Raw genomic sequence first — 18,636 nt, forward strand, 5'->3', positions numbered from 1 at the left:
TGGAATCTGTGTCCTGATTGGTTGATGTGTGTACAGGATGTGCCTGTGCTTGGAAACTGTGTCCTGATTGGTTGATGTGTGTATAGGATGTGCCTGTGCTTGGAAATTGCGTCCTGATTGGTTGATGTGTGTACAGGATGTGCCTGTGCTTGGAAACTGCGTTCTGATTGGTTGATGTGTGTACAGGATGTGCCTGTGCTTGGAAACTGCGTTCTGATTGGTTGATGTGTGTACAGGATGTGCCTGTGCTTGAGGGGAGATTTGGAGCTTCAGTGCTGATTTGTATGATAATGCACTTGTAGCCCTGTAGTCCAACTAATCCCTACTGTAAACATAAGAGACTAATAATTCTTCACTTTAGGCAAGTACACACACACACACACACACACACACACACACACACACACACACACAGTTGCTCTCTTCTAAATGGGTCTCAGAAGAGCATCTTAAGATGAGAAATAGACAAACCAAGTAACTTTAGCTTTTTATCTTAATTCCCTTCAGACATTTCAGCTCTTTAACACAGACCATTAGTCTTCTTTCATCATGCGAGTTAAAGACACACACACACACACACACACACACACACACAGCCCTACCATGCAGACAATCCCCTACAAACATGTAAACAAGATGAGCACAATTTTATATGGACGGCCATGTATTATTAGCTGTAAATTTAGCAGCAGATAACATGTTAGCATGTTTGCTTCATGCGTTTAAGTCTTTTAGCATGCAGTGCTAACAAGCCTGAGACTAAGCTCTGACCTATGCTCCACTCCATACAACAGTCAATAGCAACATACATTAGAGAAAGTCAATTGTACTAACAAGCCCATCTGTCAGAGAACAGGACTGAATCCTATTGGTAATGGCAAATGCAGTTATCTATTAACATTTCTAATTAGAAATATGTACAGGTTTAATCACCACATCCAAACTACTGCCACCGGGAGCCTGTCATTGTGGACTCAACTTATCGCAACTCTGAGATTTCAGTCTGTACACCAGCTTGTCCAGGAGTTCATCACCCCCCCCCCCCCTCCCCACCACAGTTCAGTGATCACACCTGCAACCCATTCCCAGATAGATGTTGACTGATGCTCACGTCCAGCCTGATCGACTCTGTGAAGTCTTGCCAGGTGCAAGGTTTACTTGTGCATTCCGTGCCATTTCTTCTCATCCTCTTTTAGACGTCTATTAAATCACTGACACTATACCCATTTTTCTGACTGCGTTTCCTGTCATCCATTGTGATTCTTGGATGTGTCTCAACAGAATTTGCACATGCTGCCTAGATGTCTGCCAGTCATTACATCAAACAGCGAGGAGGGTATATACGATGACCATGTCACACTGGAAATATGTTCATTTGGAGACCAGGGTTATGTTTGACTGTCAGATGGTCTTGTTTAGCAGTGTCTTTGGAGATCTCTGGTCTTCATCGTTGTGGCTATCCACAGCCTGGGTGTCCACACAGTGAGCAGGGCACCCCTACAACAAACAACCCTCTTGTTTGCTGTCGTTTCTGCACACAATGGACGTAATCGCATAACTGAATGTGGACATGGGAACACGATGCCACATCACAAGCATTAGCAATAGTAGAGGGGAAGAAGTGTGGCACCATCCCTACAGAATTGGATATTAATTTGCTTTTGAGATCGTTCTGGTTTCAGACTGGGCAAGTAAAAACGTGTCCACTCAGGGATTTGAGATTACAATTGTCTAGTGTGGGAGGGAAAAAGAAGGTCTATAAGGCCTGCGTGGACTAACTATCCCTTTCAGACACTCGTTTAAAGTAGTTTCAAACATTCTCCCACTGAATAGGTGACACCCAGCCCTGAGGTAACATCTGTGGTAGTGAGTCTTCTCTTCCAGAACAGGTACCATACACCTAGTCCTGTGCGTCAGCGGTCACCGCCACTTTGGGGAGGGTTTCTGCACGCTGTAGCACTCCATGTTTTCACTCAGCCTTGCTTTCTGATGAGGGGTATTAGCATAATTGGCTAAATGTTAGCTGCTAGCCTAAATGAAGGTCTGTCGTCCTGGCAGAGAAACGGACCTGCAGGCCACGTCTCCACCAGACCAGAACAGAGCAGAACATGAGGAGGGGTGGGGTGGGGGTAAAAGTTGCAGAGCTAGTGGAGGAATTACAAGGATAGAGATTTTAACAAGTATGTGCGTGTGTATGTGTGTATCTCCACTGAGCACCGACACTCAACATGCTGAGAATTATTTAGAGTGCAAACTGAAAGGTTTCTATGTGTGCAGAGGTAGAGGTGTGTGCATTTCAATCAGATTAGGATTTTGGGTTGAAAGATGCAATAATCCCTGCACGGCTCAGAGATCGGAGTCTCTTAGCAAAGCTTTCTATTTATAAATCTCTTAATCTGCACACAGTACTCTGATAAGACAGCCACATACATACGTGACACATTTCTATATATACAGCCAGTATAAAATCAGCTATATATGTACATATGGAAGAGGCTGATGCTAGATGCTGCCATGCCATAATAATCATCACAGTAAAACTAGCATGTGGAAAATGTCTTACGGTCCCTCTCGGGTCTTCTGGGTGTCTTGACTGTTAACCTCAGCAGAGCTGTAAAGAGCCAGCTAGACATGTATGGATATTTAGCCCTTTCAGGACTAACTCGGGTTAACGTAGCACCGGCCTTTATATATTTATGGGCACTTGAACCTGTGTCCCAAGAACCACACAGTCTCTGAAGGGTAATTGGTATTTTTTCTTAATCTCTGCACCTCACGTGAACTGTTCACAGACAAAAGAAACCACTTGACATGTTCATTTGGATTAACTGAAGATAATGTTGGAAATCCACGGTAATTAATCCGAGGACTACTCGTGGCCTGCCAGTTTCACGACTGCCCCCTTATGTACAGACATGGGGACAGAGTGGGTTTTGTGAATGCACCAAGAGGAAGGTGCCGATTTATCTGCATCATGTGACCACGCCCCCCACCTCACCAAGCCCCTCCCCCCACCCCACCCCTAGACTACATCCACAGCGTGCCCAGGCTGCGTTGGTGCTCAGATTGGTGTGAAATCGACATTTAATGGGAGTGTGTGTGTAGGTAGGACTGATGGCGTGTCTCAAAGGATTTGGGCTTTTGTGTGCGTGAGGAGATTCGCATCGTGTGCGTGTGTGTACGCCGTTAAACTCAGATTGGTGTGAAATCATGGTTTAATGGACAGGAAATGGTGTGTGTTATTTTTGGAGCAGAGTGTCGACTCTGAAACACCTCTCGCTGCTCCAGAAGCTAATGAGACACACTCTCCCCAGGAGACACACAGATGTACGTCCATTTTCAACCGCATACTGTTGCTCTTACGGATCCACAGCCTCCCTTAAATACACAAGGCTCTCACATTTTCGTAATCAAATAAAAATTTTGTTCACCAAGCTAAGTCATATTTCAGGCCCTTGTAATACATTCTTAATACCAATACAATTATGGCTTGATAATGTTAGCTATTAGCTAATGTTAGCTATTCACAATTCATTTTAATATGCAAGGTATTAGTTTACTTTAGAGGGTTAATGCTGTGGAAGGGTGTGTGTGTGTGTGTACACAGATGAGGACTCCACTCACATGGGGAAGCGTCAAACACAATAGGACCTTTCTTCTGCATCTCTCTATAAAATGTGACAGTTCACCATTGGGGGCAGCGTGAGGTGGGGGGGGGGGGGGGGGGGGTTCAGCGTGGGGGGGGGGGGGTGGGGGGGGGGGGGGGGGGTTCAGCTTTCAGCTGGACCATAGAATCTGGCTGCAGACTAGACACAAATCAAGGTGACCCCATGCCACAGGGAATGCACACAGACACACACCATGTTACACTCACTCGCTCACTCACTCACACTCTCTCTCTCCCTCTCTCACACACACACCACTCTATGACAATCCCCCCAGCCACACACCAACATCCTACGTGGGCGTCATGTGGACAGGCTGAAACCGGCACACCCTACAAGGTGCATGGATGTGTTTATTTTTTCCCCCCCCGAATCCATCAGCTTCGCCCTGGCGTCAATAAAAGCAGGAGGACAGAATTTAAAAGAACCCAAGCGACAGCAGAACACAGACGGGCTCCATCCAGATCTCCATCCAGACGCCACACGGCCCCTCACACAACCTCACTCTCGTGCCGCGCCAGGGCAGGAGGTAGCGTGGTGCCACACGGACCCTCAAAGTGAAACCTGGAGGGGAGAAGGTGCTGTTAGGGGCAGTACAATAGCTCATAGATCCAAACAGTGTAGCACAGAACCGGTGCTGGTCCTGCGAACGCAGCTCCGTACTAATACGAAAGGTGCATAAGGAGGAGGCACTACTGTAGGTTTAGGTTTAGTGTAGCAGGAAACGGGTGCTTCAGCGAGAGTGACCGGAGGGACACAGAGAATGTGCAGGAAGGTGCGTCTGGGCCATGGCTCACGTGAACCTCTGCGTGGCAGGCGTGACTCACATGAATCTCTGCGTGGCAGGTGTGCTCTCCATGTTAAACTCGGCTACTGGCACTCCTCGAGCTGCTACTTGGGGAGCAAACATGGCCGCCGGGTAAACTATGGAGGATGTGCCCACCTGGGGATCACACACACACACACACACACACACACACACACACACACACACACACACACACACACACACACACACACACACACACACACAGTGATGCAGACATGCTTGTTTTCCAGTAAATCCTTTTAGTCTTTCTTCTTAGTCCACCATCCCTTTGTTGATTAACAGGCCCTTGTAGGTCTGTGAAATACTGAAACACTTTGAAAATGCCCAGAATTGAGAATGGACCAGCCTGAAGCAACTCTCTCTCTCTGTTTTCCGTTCAGATACTCACTGCCACAGAGAACCGAACCCAAACCCAGTCAATAGACCACCGGAGAAGAAAATCGATCACTTATGCGACATGTGATATCGATCGTTGATGCGATATGCCCAGTCTGAAGACTGACAGGAACATGGCGCTACCCCATCTGCCCTAGCAGACACATCACCAGGGGAGCTGGAGTCACGGAGCTGCCCCTCCTCACACATGCTGACAAACAGTCTAGATTCACTTGCGTGAGCAGGCTAATCACACACTCATTACTGTTACACTGGAAAGGCTCCCAAAGACCCAAAATAATGAAACTCTAACTTGATTATGAATATGAAGCATAGAACTTCATATCCGCTGTCAAACTATATTTAATATTATTGTGTACTGCTCACTGCATAATTCTGGCACTGACCTACATTCATGTTTTTTGCATTCAGGAACTACGTGTTATAAATTCCATGAAACAAGAAGGTTATCCGTAATATTTGGGATAATTAGAACAAAATTATATATACACAAAATGTTTAGGCTATATTTTAATTCACCGAAACTGATCTGGGAATAACTGAGACAACCCAAATGTGTGATTCACCAAGGTGTCGTCTTACTGAACAGGTCCATGAATCTCGGAGAGGAAGGGACACCCACCACTAAGCAGAGGTCACATTTGTCCAGCTCCCGTTCCACGCTGTTCAGAATATCAGCGTCCAGCGTCTCTCCAAACCACACCACGTGTGGTCGCAGAAGACCATGACAGCCCTGCCTATCACATCTGCACGCACACACATCCACACGCATGCATGCACACACGCACGTACACACATAAAAATAGTGCATGCTTCCGACTCAGTAGATCTAAAATATTCACCTGGGGGCCTAGTGTCTGCACCCTGCAGAACGCACCCTTTCCACTTATACCCACACATCTTCAACAAAGAATCCTAATTAGTACACTCAGGTGCTTCTCTGCAGAATGTAGCTCTTTACTAAACAGTCCTGCTCCAGATTCGTGGTACTGGTGAGGGTGGCAACGTTTAAACATTTGGAGAAAAGCAGTCAGGGGATTTTTGTTGTGGTGCATGGGTGGAACCAATATTTTTAAACATTGCCGTCCTCGGAGGGTGCACTTTAGTACTCGTGCTGCAGATCGTCACATTTACAAGTACCTGCTGCCCCCTAGTGGATGCAGCTGATGCTTCTTATTAAATCCTCTACATGTTTGCCAGTCACATCGGAACCCCCACTGCACGATCACAGCTGCTTCCACTCTGTTCTAACCAACATGTTTGCCAGTAGTGGCCAAAGATTTACACGCAGCAAGACCACTCACGTCTCTCCAACACCACTCACACACACCTGGGCAGATCCTCCACTGGTATTCTTGCATCCTTCGCCTCTGGATCAGGGGCACTAAAGAGGCAAGAAAGGAAAGAGAGAGCAAATGTGTGCTTACTAGTGTGTGTGTGTGTGTGTGTGTGTGTGTGTGTGTGTGTGTGTGTCTGATTATTCACCCCTTCTCCTTCAGGGCCGGACAGATAGGGTTCTTATAGTTTTCCTTCACTTCCCCACAGCTCATGCAGCGTGTTTTAAACAGACTGCCTATAAGGAGAAGAGGCGCAGAATTACTCATGGAACACACCAGTCAACAGTGACTGACCATCACAGACCCCATAGACCTGCATTCAGGTTTACGTTCACACTATATTCTACCACACAAACAACAAACAGATTGATCTCCTGCCAAACTGACCTTTAGTTACTGCTCTATTGCTCTATAATTAGCTATGGACATCCGTACTGATATTCAATTACACAGAGGACGGACAGGGCCGAGACACAGCGTCTGGAGTAACTGACCAATCACAACAAAGAGGATCGGGATGAAGTGGATGAGCCTCACCATGGATCTCCAGCACATTTCTGGAGCCGGCCCGGCGGTGCAGCTCGTCTATGTTCTGGGTGATGACGACTACAGAGCGGCCCTGCTGGCCAAGACGAGCCTCACACTCAGCTATAGCCAGATGGGCTGGGTTAGGTTCCTTACTACTCATTACCTGAACACACACACATACACACACACACACAGAGACACACACATTAAATGTAAATAAACAGACAGAAATTTTTATTGTTGACTTGCATACTATTGCTAGTATGAGTAGCACAACAAATGATGTTTTGCATTACTGTGCATATTTCTATGCATTACATTAGTAATAGTACAGTAGTAATTACATGGGGGTACCTCCCGTCTGTAGTGATAAAACTCCCACACCAAAGATGGGTCTCGGGAGAAGGCACCAGGTGTGGCCAAATCCTGCAAGATTGGTTTACGAGAACATACACAATAGATTAAAGCTATGACAATTATTTTAACATAATTTTAACTGTATAGAGGACCAAACATTACTAAACACGTTGGAAGGAGAATCCTGATCTGGCATCAGCTAGTTGTGCAGGTATAAGAGAGAAGCTGACCTAAGGTAGGCATTTCTGTGAGGTGTCTGTTATATGATCCTGTGTTTTATGATGACACACGTGAGATACCTGTGCTTGCCACGTCCTCCAGAACCCCCCAGCTCCTCTGAAGGTTGGCACGCCACTCTCTGCGCTGACTCCAGCTCCGGTGATTACCGCGATGTGCTTGGCCTTGGCAAACACCTCCCGAAAACTGGCCAAATCTACCACAAACACACACACACAAACACGAATGCATGAATGCACACCAAGAAAATGAAGAAAGTGTGGAAACGTGAAACTTGAAATGCATGGGATAAACACCCATGTCTTACTTGAGCTGGGTCTGGCCATTTCAGGTGCTCTCCAGGTAAATCTGACAATAGCACATAGGTGAGGGGTCAGTGTCCTACGAATTAACCTCTGCACGATCATCAGGGGTCACAACTAATAGGTGCAAACACAGGCACACGTGAAATACTCAGGCCTGCCCTGTTCCTTCTAACAGCTTTGTGATCTATAATAATCTATAATAATTCCAAGTAAAAAGCTTGGAATACTAGAAATCCATCAACGACCCTTTCGAGAACTAATACCTTAACCTTGAATTAAATATTGTATGACAACTAAATAAAATACTAGTTCGCTCCCCCATGCACACAAACTAGGTTATTTGGAATTCTGTTTTATATCCTAGGGTTAGTGCACTATATAGTTTCAGTTATTAAATACAAGAGAATAAAAAACAAACTCACGTGTATGGCCCAGAGTAGCAGTACCTTGTAAACAGAGGTCTCTCTCCTTAGTGGACACACACTCACACACACACTCTATCGCTGGATAGGTCGCTCCTGGGCAGCAGTAACTTTTACACTAACCGCTGATTCGACACCATGAGACTCAAATTCGAAACAACTCACAATATTACATTTTTTTCCTGTTTGAATAATTAGCATCGGATTCTTACCGATCATACAAGACTCTGTTTAGGCCGCATATTCGCAGATCTAGTAAAGCTGGAGGCGGAAATTTCTCAGTTACGTAGGCGAAAACGCCGTTGACGTAAACGCCGCACAATAGTGTAGCGATGGCGCCTCTAGTGGCGAGAACACGCAACCGCCCTTCCAGCGCTGCTGAGCGGAGGCGCGAGGAAATGCGTTCAAACTCGCAAAGCAAGAATAACAAGAGAGACATTTTGGAGTAGTGTGTTCCGCTTCGGGCAATGTATTTATGTCGGCAATTGCCAGAAGCCCTCCAGTCCCGCCAAAACTGTAAAACTATATCCTTAGCCCATTAATATCGACAACGAAACACATCTGGAAAGTGAAAAACCCTGAACTCTCTCTCAGGGGTGCGTGCAGAAAAGAGGACGGGGTGTGCGCGTGCTGTCAGTGAACATCCTGGGGTAGAACACTGAAGATAAACTTCAGGGTATGCAAATTCATTCACAGATAAAGACACTATATTATAGTGTAGACTATAATATATGGCATATTGTTTAATGTCTGATTTGATATTCAAATGAGATCAGCCCAGGCATTGTTAAAAAGCCTATTACATTCCAGTTTGAATATAGTTATACTGTAATCTCCAGGAAATCAATGCTGCACAATCGTAACCACTTTTAACCAATTAATGTAATTTTATGTAATTACATGACAAATAACAAATTGGCCACTACTAACACATTACTTGTATAATGTTGAACTGATTACAATACAAAGTGTTCCCTGATTTAATTTGTTGTTTTTTCCCCTGGCGTCTAAAACATAATAAATTCCATCAAAGCACAAATTCGGTGCAGTTGTTTACATTTTTTAAATCTCATCCTTAAGCTTTTAGTTTCATTTCATACATCAGAGCAGATTGGTCCAGCCTTCACGTATAAAGTAATGTCATGCAACCAGCCTCCAGAGACTCCACTTCCCATAATGCACTGCAGGTTCACTTCCTCTTTCCTATTACTATGGACTATAAAACTCTGCCTCAAACTCTTCGTCATTGTGAAGTATTGCTGATTACCCTGTAAAAAGCATACTGAGCATTCATTCTGGTTTTGTCTTAATGGTTTGCTTATTCGTCATGTAGCTCCGTCTCTTTGGTTTACTAAAACAGCAGAAGCAAGTGTTTTACTGGGGAGAGAAGAGTTCTGCTGTTCAGTATGCTTGGATTTACTGATGGACCCAGTGACATTATCCTGTGGACTTCTGTATGAAGTGTATTAATAACTGTGTGCCTACTTGTTCCTCTACTTGTTCCCCAGTGCAGAGGGACCTTTGCTCCAAGGCCTGGATCCACACGCTGGTGGAAGTGTCGGAGAAACAGAGAGAAACTGGTCTGCAAGTCCTGGCTGGTTGTTATGCAGCATCTGGAGATGTGACACATGTACTGGACCAAAGAGAACAGCTGTCAGGTCCTGTCTGGTGTGTCTAGGTTCCTACTGCTAGGCTCATGTTCAACCTCGTGACGTATCTGTGGCCCTCAATAATCATGGAGGGACAGAAGCCTACACAAATCTCCATGAGAGTACCTGCCCACAATTTACTGGAGATTTACTGTCACACACATTAGAAATGTATTTTCTACCTGTGCACAATGGACAACAAAACAGGGTTGTGTGTGTGTAGCTGTGGAGTCAGAGAAAGATTCAAGTACCTGTACATGTAATCACATGCAGGCTGATGCATGCGGATCCGTTTTAGATCCGTTGGGGTGTAGTTATTCAAAAAAAATCTATTATAGATTGCTCATTACTTCTCAAATTGTAATGATTACTTTCTCGATGAAATAACTATCAAAAATCTCATTACTCATCCTAAAACCCATACAAATATACTGGACTCAAAGCTGCAAACATCTCTTTACAAACTGGAAAGTACAAGGACAGATAATAGTTATTTAAATTGTTTATTTAGCCTTCAGTGATTTAGCTTTTGGCTCGGACTTTGCGGTAATGTTTCTGTCTAAAATAAATCAGAAATAATGAGTGTCTCCATTAGTGGACATGTCCAGTCTCATTCTCCATGGTGTTCTAGCCTAACTGCACCGGTCACGTCCACAGTTACCTGACGTGGGGTCAGCTAGGACACGAAACCAGAAAGTAGGAAATGTTTTACGATTGGTATTAAAATTAATATTTTTTTAAACTAGTAACTATTTAGTAACTAGAAATGTTGAGTAATTGTACAATGAGATGATCGACGTTCATTTTGGGCAAATCTATAGACGTTAGAGCTTATTCGTAGTCAAAGAACCGGGACACAATGACACATAACCTGAATACATAACAACTAGATCCAAAAGTAAAAAAAAAAAAAGAACACGAACGAGAGGGAAACAGTGACTATTTTTATTATCCTTTTATTAAGTTCAGTAAAGTAATAAGATTCTAAGGTTCTACACAGCAAAGTGCTACATTACATCACTACAAAGATTTCATGCAAAAGTAGATACGCATAACACTCGTGTTTGTTGGAATTAAGCATCCTTTACCTTCAAGAACATGTTGCAATGGGGGCAAGTGGGTTTTCATGGTTTTTTGAACAGAAACAGGCACAGAACATTTACAAACATGTTAGTTTTATGACCGCCACTGAGCCCCAGACAGCTGTTTGAGCAGGACCGGTCCTTTTGCTGTATCCATGCCCACATGCCCTTCAGGACCTCAGCAGACTGCCGCTGTACCCCAAGTCCAAAAAATATGATGCACAACACAGTTCGAATATGTACAACACAGTTTCAGGAAGAACCTGTATAAAAAGTGTTCCTGGTCCTGGGTGTGTACATGTACATGCATGACAGTACTGATGTTATGCATTTTTGGGCAAATCAACACAAAGATAATCAACAAAATACACACAGATGTACAGTTTAGTACCAGCCTTTTTATTTCTCCCTCTCTCCGGCACACACACACACACACACACATACACAATAACACAGGAACCACATTGAAATAAATAGCTGTCCAATACACTGATCACACAAAGTATTTGAGCCTCTATTTTTTCATAATAGGGGTACATTAACAGATGTGAAAGGTGCAAAAAGTAACAAAATATCATCAGAAACTTATACCAACATATTAATCTCCTACATGCACAATCTCAATTAAATCAGCATTCACCTTTAACATGATGTGTAAAAATCCTAAATCATAAAACATAAACCAATAGCTCTGTGAATATAGTCTGCACTGGCCCTCCTGCACAGAACTCATCCTATGTGTGAACATAATTAAAAAATAGAATGGGCTTCAACTCCATACAAGCACATTCACATCAGGTACCCCATAAAACCACCACCACAGCATATTTCACATGGAAATATTCCTCATTAATTAGCTGCCGTCTCATTTGCATTGACTGAATATTGATCACCTTAAACTGCAGAGATAGAGGAACTCGCCGACAGCCTCACCAGCAGCACAACAGTACTGTCTTTTCTATACAGTCTAGTGTAAATAAGTCTTCAAATGTTCCTATTTAAGGCACTATGGCATTGCGATTTTACTCACATAAATACTAGACACAAACAGATTGGGAAGGACAGGATATTTCTGCCCAAGTTTGATTTATAACATCACACAATGAGGTACACTATGCAACTGTGTAGCATCATGCCTGGCCACACGATCAATGCAGATACATTTTAAAGACCCAGGGAACATATTCTAAAGCATTAAAATATGACTTGCGTATTAGTGTGCTATGTTAAACAACCAAGCTTAATATTTCAAATAACAGAACAGAAAGTTATAAAACACTACTCAAAAGCCAAACGAATGAGATAATCAGTCCTAGCTGAGAACAGTCTGGGCGTGGTCCTTCTATTCCTATTAGCATGTTTGATTGTGAGCCCACCGCCCCACTCACGGTTGGCCGCACTACTCAAGAACAGACTGTAATAGCACATGATGGGAGAATCAGCACAATGCAACCAAACATGTATAACCCCACTAATGAGGGCACCAATGCAACCAAACATGTATAACCCCACTAATGCGGGCACCAATGCAATTCAGGCACTATGTTTACCTTCACATTTAGCATTTAGATGACGCTTTGACCCTCGATGGAGGGTTCAGGGTCTTGCGCAGTAACCCAAGAGTGCCAACTTAGTAATGGTTGAACCATTAACCTTCTGATTGGTAGATTATGTTTTCTGTCAGGATGACAACAATACTACACGCTTAGAAACAAATTACTTACTCATAACACACTTGACAAGACACACTTATCCAGAGTGACGTATATATTTCTTAGTATATGATGGTATGTGCGTCTGGAAATATACTTTAGGTGGTCTTGTTGTTCCTGTGCCAAGAGGCAAACTAGAGGAGCTCAGTCTGAGAGCACAGTTGGGCATCCACCTTTACAAGAACCATCCCAAGGAACAACTTGGGTAGCTTTTACTAGCCAGCTAGGCTGAACACTTGAAGAGGGTAAGAAAGCAGTAACTCTGTGTGTGGGAGGGGCCTCAGCTTTCTGACTATTGAGTGTAAAGCAATAACAGTATGTGGGAGGGGCCTCAGCTTTCTGATTGTAGAGTGTAAAGCAGTTGCAGTGTGTGTGGGAGGGGCCTCCGCTTTCTGGTAGTTGAGTGTAAAGCAGTTACAGTGTGTGTGGGCCTCAGCTTTCTGGTTGTTGTGTGTAAAGCAGTTACAGTGTGTGTGGAAGGGGCCTCAGCTTTCTGGTTGTTGAGTGTAAAGCAGTTACAGTGTGTGTGGGCCTCAGCTTTCTGGTTGTTGAGTGTAAAGCAGTTACAGTGTGTGTGGGCCTCAGCTTTCTGGTTGTTGTGTGTAAAGCAGTTACAGTGTGTGTGGAAGGGGCCTCAGCTTTCTGGTTGTTGTGTGTAAAGCAGTTACAGTGTGTGTGGAAGGGGCCTCAGCTTTCTGGTTGTTGAGTGTAAAGCAGTTACAGTGTGTGTGGGAGGGGCCTCAGCTTTCTGGTTGTTGAGTGTAAAGCAGTTACAGTGTGTGTGGGAGGGGCCTCAGCTTTCTCACTGTTGAGTGTAAAGCAGTTACAGTGTGTGTGGGAGGAGCCTCAGCTTTCTCACTGTTGAGTGTAAAGTTTACACAAGTTTAACGCAACATAAGGACCATTCATTTTACATTGGAAGGGAAGAAACTCTGGTGAACTAAACTGGTAATTTACTGGACTGGAACAATATTCACTGGACACACATTCAATTTGTATGATGTATACCCAAAAGAACGAGGTGAACCTAATTGAAAATCAGTTCCCTGGGTCTTTAAAACAACATGAGCTGCATAAGTAATTCAACAGGAAGACGAGGTACTTCACACCATCTATATGATCTAGGAAATATTCAACTAATTATTAATTTCATTATTCATTCATATATTTTCATTCGTTTAAAAAAGTATTTTGTACCAAATATCAAATCCTCTCGACTGCAGGCATCTTGATGATTAACCAACCCCCACAAAATGCAATCTCCCATTTGCCAAACACACGAGTTTGCATTACTTATTGACTCTCACAGACCGATGCCAATGAAAAAGGCTGGAAATTGACATAATTGCTTATCTGGGTCCTCAAACACATAGCCGGCCCTGCAGCTGTGTTCAGTTACATTCACAGCTCCTCTGTGTTTTGCATTGCATGTGTGGGTGTGTCCTGAGCACCTACGGTGGTTAGATAGCACAGCCTGCTTTACCTGCACAACCACATTCATAAGAAACACGAGGCTGAGTAAAGACACTCAACAGAGCTCCACGTCAGATATGGAAATATGACACAGCCTAAACATGCTGGTTTGAACATGGAAGTCATGTAGGAAAAACGTCTCACTTCGCACTACAAAGGAAATATCCTCTATGTGAGACTACCATAAGGGACGAAAGGTTGCAAATGGGTGTTTAACGGATGTTAGTAGAATTCGGCACTAGGAGACCAGCTCCAAGGCCCGGAAGTAGTCGCCTTTTTTTGCTACCAACCGAAGCCCTTGATAAACTGACCACAGGATAACGCTTATCGTAATAATTTAGAGCACATAACCTAGCAGCTGTTATCAACACCACAATGTACAAAATGGCCATAATGACTATGTAGCATCAGGAAAAATACCAGACGGTCAGCAGCCTCATGTGCAACCCCCACTGCCCGTGTTAACCAGAGCACAGAACAGCAGGAGATGGAGCAGCAGGAGATGGAGCACATCGAGGCGTTACAGAAGGAGCTCAAGTTTATCAGCTAAACAATCTATGGGAGGTTTATTTTTTTTATAGAATAATCTGGATTTTTCTTATCTATGTGAGAAAAGCAGAGAGAGAAAAAAACATCAATCTATTATACAAAAAAATCGACAATTCCAAAATACTCCTTAGACTGATCAAAAATCTGCCATCTGCCACAAACATCAAACTATTCTTCCAACAGCCACCTTTCAAAAATAGTGCAGCTGATCTACATAAGTACTGTCATTGCATATATTACACGCTGACCCCGGTCAGACACACGGACCGCCCTGATCTGCACTGCTGGCATGCAACCCCGGCGCAGAACTGGCCATCCTCCTCTTCACAGTGTGGTGAGGTTCTCTGCCAGGTAGTAAAGGCTGTAGCCGTTACACACGATGCAGCACAGGTTACAGAGCGAGGACAGCAGGTGATACAGCCACAGCCGGCTGCTGAGCCTCCTGTACTTTGGGTTGTTGTCGCACAGTTTGGAATAGGCCTCGCGATTGGACGACAGGCCGATGTCCTGGCCCAGCCCGCAGGCCTGCTCGATCACGTGCATGTCCGCCATGATCTCCGAGGTCAGCTGGCCAAACCACTGGGCGTTCACCGCCGCCACGGTCACGCACACGAAGAAGATGAAGATCTGTACACAGTGTGAAGGAACGCAGGAGGTAAAGAGTGTCACAGGAGGGAAGATCTCACAGCCCTTCCTGAGCTCAGAGGAACAAAGGAACAAAACATTTAGATAAGAAGTTTTGATGATGCTCTCTTGAAGGTTCTCTTGAAGATGGTATTGGGAGAGTTGCAGTGTATGAATTTCCCCAGTTTTGGACTAAATAAGGATTGTCGTATCTAAAGACGTATAGCTCATTTATTGATCTTCACTATTATTATTAATTATTGTGTGAAATTATACTGATAATTGTAGTGATAATTGTGGTGATTTGGTGCTTTAATTTAACATTATATTTAGCAGGGGGGTCAAACAATACAACACAATCTATAACAATGGTACCGCAATGTAGCATTCACAATGGGCTGGACTCATAAACCCTGACAGTACCTCTGCTACACCATGCAAACTGCGCAACATGGGATTTAATTCTTATTCACAAAGTTACCATAGCGATAATCAATGCGTCAACATGGCTCTTGTCATCTTGGCACTGCTATAAAAGCCAATCAGAATACATATATGTGAATATTAAAGACACTTGCTGAGAGGCTGATGACTGAACACCAATTTTGAGAAGTGGAAAGCTGAAAACTGCCCTTTCAACTCCAGTGTAATGCATTTCATGCATTTTTGCTACAGAAAGACAGGACCAGCAGGGTAGTGATGAGTGGATGACTTCATGGCAGAGCAGAGAAACTGTATCTCACCACAGTCTAAATGTCTATAGTTTCTTCCTCTCTAACACTTACCTTTCCACTTCTTATTATGACAGAGGCTTGTGGCATTCTGAGATCCTGCCCAAGCAAGTCCCAAACGGCTGCGATGTTTCCCATCATCACCGTAAACGAACCAAAAACACACCTTACAAATGCGCTCGTCAATTAGCTAAACGTACCTTACAAGTGTGCTTGTCGGTTAGCTAATCGGAAGCATGTGCTGAATTTTGTTAATGTGCATGTGTAAGTAAACACCGTACATGCTGTGATGTGCAAAGATCGTGCAAATTGCAGCGGCTTCAAATGCACTGACGCGATGTTCTAACAGGCCTGTTGGACTTAATGCAGCACTGCACAGACCAATCACTGCCCTGCTCCCGTAAGATGCGCACCAGTTGGTGTGTTGTTCTTTCGGCCGACTTGCATCAGAGCCACCAGCGCCTCAAAGACACACCGTTATAATCTCATGAGAGTGAGAGCACTGTGGCCCCTCATCGCCTGACTGTGTGAAACAAGGCAGCTCGGTGACGAGAGCTCAAGTCTACACTACACTCTCAAACTGGACTTAATACAGCATGCAGGCTTTTGAACTTTTGTAAATGGATATTATGCTCACATGAGAAATGGAATGTTTGAGTGTGTCACAGAAATGTTATATACTTGTATAAATGTAATGCACACGTATGAAAGTCAGGTGGTGTTCTGCTCAACTCCTCCCTGACGTCAGGTGGTGTTCAACTGAGCTCATCTCAAATGTGCTTATTTATGTAAATCTCATCATATGCAAATGAGGAAAAAAACATTCTAGAGTCATGCATTACACAAACAGTAACATACACTGCAAATCCACATTTATAAATGAGCAATCGTACTACCACGATGCTATATGCCATTAATTGTGTTCATTCGGGCAGGTTTTATGAATATGGCCAATTGTCTTTACTGCAGAACAATTAAACATTAATTAACATACTAAAAATACATTTGAAATAATCACATTGATACGGAGTGTGTTCCAGAGGCCCCTGCCCAATCTGACCCTGGAGTCCTAGTCCTATACCTCGCACCTGGGCCCCATGTGACATACCTGGAAGGCCTCCTTCTCATTCAGCAGGTCACTAGGATGGTATATGGCAAAAATGGTGAGGTTGAAGAAGGCACAGGCTGATCCAACGTGCAGGTAGAAAGGGAAGAGACGGCTCTGAACAAAGCCATAGGTGTGTCTGTTTAGATTGTTGTCCATAACAAACCCTGCAGCAAAGGAACAGCACATCAGTTAGGACCAGCACATCAGTTAGGACCAGCACATCAGTTAGGACCAGGCTTTCTTGGGCTTTTATGAGGTTCTTATCATATCAGATCCACGGTGGGTTTGTATTACACTTCTCAGCCCCGTTTCTCAAAGAGGAACTATACATGTTGATCGTGTCAGATTCTCACCAGAGATGAAGGTCACCCATATCTGCATGCCCCAAAAGGTGGAGAGGAAGACGAGATGAAGGAGTTTAGCAGTGACACACGGCTCTCTGTCGGTGGGCATGATCATGGATCACCATTCAGGTTAGGCCACACTTCCTCTCTACAGAGGGATCACAGACAGCACGACATCACAACTAAAGTAACAAAGCTTTAACGGGAAACACACAGGACATAACATACATCTTCACAAGGTGTCGTGAACATAATGTACAGCCTGATCACCCGGGCCACTGTGTACACAGTGAACGTGCCGCACCGACACATGCCACAACACACCCTGCCGCGACTAGACGTTCACCTTTCACCCAGTTCACATGCAGCCATGTGTGATCTACCGTACACCCAATCATACCGTGTAATCCCTCTTTTCCGTTCATTACACTGAAAGAGCACAAGAAAAGCAACACTTTAGCAAAGCCATGAGGAAGACCACGGTCCGATGTGTCCACGGGGATCTTCTTCACAAGACACATGTTCATGTTGGCTGTGTGGACATAAACAACGTGACCAGCTCATTTTACAGTTCTGTAACCAACCTGTTACAAAGCGGAGACACTCACCAAGTTCAGGCAGTGCCCACTAGACCGGAATCACCTTTATCTCGCTTAAGTTAGTGAAATCAGAGCGCAATGAGATTAAATCTGTATGTTCTCAGCTCGCTAGGCGAGGTAGAAACGACCCACAGGTGACACTTTACACGGTTTTTCTCTATAAATAACGTTAATATGAACGTTAATACTCACTGGCCAACAGCGTGGGTCACTAGTTAGGCGACCAGGGGAAGTGAGCGAGTTATACTGCACCGCCGTCCCTGCTCGCCGCGCTGGCTTTACGTTGTGTTGTTCCTGTATGTGTTAATAATGTCTACCGAGGTGAACAGCCCGCTCGACCCACTCTAAAGTTCTGGTGAACCATTTATCTACGAAGTCGTGGTTTGTGACCAAACGTACCTAGTGCAATGCGGCGCTACTTCTGGCTGTGGTGACTCCCAGGCGTGGCGTTACAAACCTGCTGGCTCAGAGCGGTGGGCGTGGCGGTCCACAGTGGTGGGCGTGGCGGGACTGCCTGGGTCAGCCCGACGGACGTGTCCGGGTCACCGGTAAGCTTTTTTTATGGTGTGATTTTTGTATCAAAAGTTCCACAGAAGCAAAAGTAAATCTGCAAGCAAAATTCTTAATATCAAGAACAAAACAGAAAAAAATATATCAAAAGTATATATTTAAAATATATTCGGTTATTT

At 44.3% G+C, this 18,636-nt stretch overlaps 2 protein-coding genes across 10 annotated transcripts; both read right to left on the reverse strand.

Moving 5' to 3' along the window:
* Nucleotides 1–4,000: 4,000 nt before the first annotated feature.
* Nucleotides 4,001–8,374, reverse strand: sirt5 (sirtuin 5). Of its 5 annotated transcripts, none has more exons than XM_077017024.1 (10): nucleotides 8,101–8,372; nucleotides 7,657–7,697; nucleotides 7,412–7,545; nucleotides 7,110–7,181; nucleotides 6,765–6,918; nucleotides 6,376–6,463; nucleotides 6,221–6,274; nucleotides 5,513–5,636; nucleotides 4,493–4,608; nucleotides 4,001–4,229 (listed from the first exon to the last, which is right to left on the reverse strand). In XM_077017024.1, exons 2-10 carry the CDS (start codon nucleotides 7,673–7,675, stop codon nucleotides 4,157–4,159), a joined length of 834 nt encoding a protein of 277 aa, XP_076873139.1. In that variant the 5' UTR covers nucleotides 7,676–7,697; nucleotides 8,101–8,372; the 3' UTR covers nucleotides 4,001–4,156. The 5 variants fall into 5 exon arrangements, with proteins under 5 accessions (XP_076873139.1, XP_076873138.1, XP_076873136.1 ...); XM_077017023.1 differs by having other exon boundaries at nucleotides 8,077–8,372; XM_077017021.1 differs by having other exon boundaries at nucleotides 7,657–7,768; nucleotides 8,077–8,372.
* Nucleotides 8,375–11,185: 2,811 nt separating this feature from the next.
* On the reverse strand, nucleotides 11,186–18,526 carry LOC143522977 (transmembrane protein 205). 5 transcript variants are annotated; one of them, XM_077017029.1, is made up of 5 exons: nucleotides 18,140–18,340; nucleotides 17,749–17,777; nucleotides 17,358–17,496; nucleotides 17,005–17,168; nucleotides 11,186–15,168 (listed from the first exon to the last, which is right to left on the reverse strand). In XM_077017029.1, exons 3-5 carry the CDS (start codon nucleotides 17,461–17,463, stop codon nucleotides 14,866–14,868), a joined length of 573 nt encoding a protein of 190 aa, XP_076873144.1. In that variant the 5' UTR covers nucleotides 17,464–17,496; nucleotides 17,749–17,777; nucleotides 18,140–18,340; the 3' UTR covers nucleotides 11,186–14,865. The 5 variants fall into 5 exon arrangements, with proteins under 5 accessions (XP_076873144.1, XP_076873146.1, XP_076873142.1 ...); XM_077017031.1 differs by lacking the exons at nucleotides 17,749–17,777; nucleotides 18,140–18,340 and adding an exon at nucleotides 18,405–18,526; XM_077017027.1 differs by lacking the exons at nucleotides 17,749–17,777; nucleotides 18,140–18,340 and adding an exon at nucleotides 18,347–18,484.
* Nucleotides 18,527–18,636: the final 110 nt, after the last annotated feature.

Source organism: Brachyhypopomus gauderio, chromosome 9 (genome assembly GCF_052324685.1).
Source record: "Brachyhypopomus gauderio isolate BG-103 chromosome 9, BGAUD_0.2, whole genome shotgun sequence".
Lineage (NCBI taxonomy): Eukaryota > Metazoa > Chordata > Actinopteri > Gymnotiformes > Hypopomidae > Brachyhypopomus > Brachyhypopomus gauderio.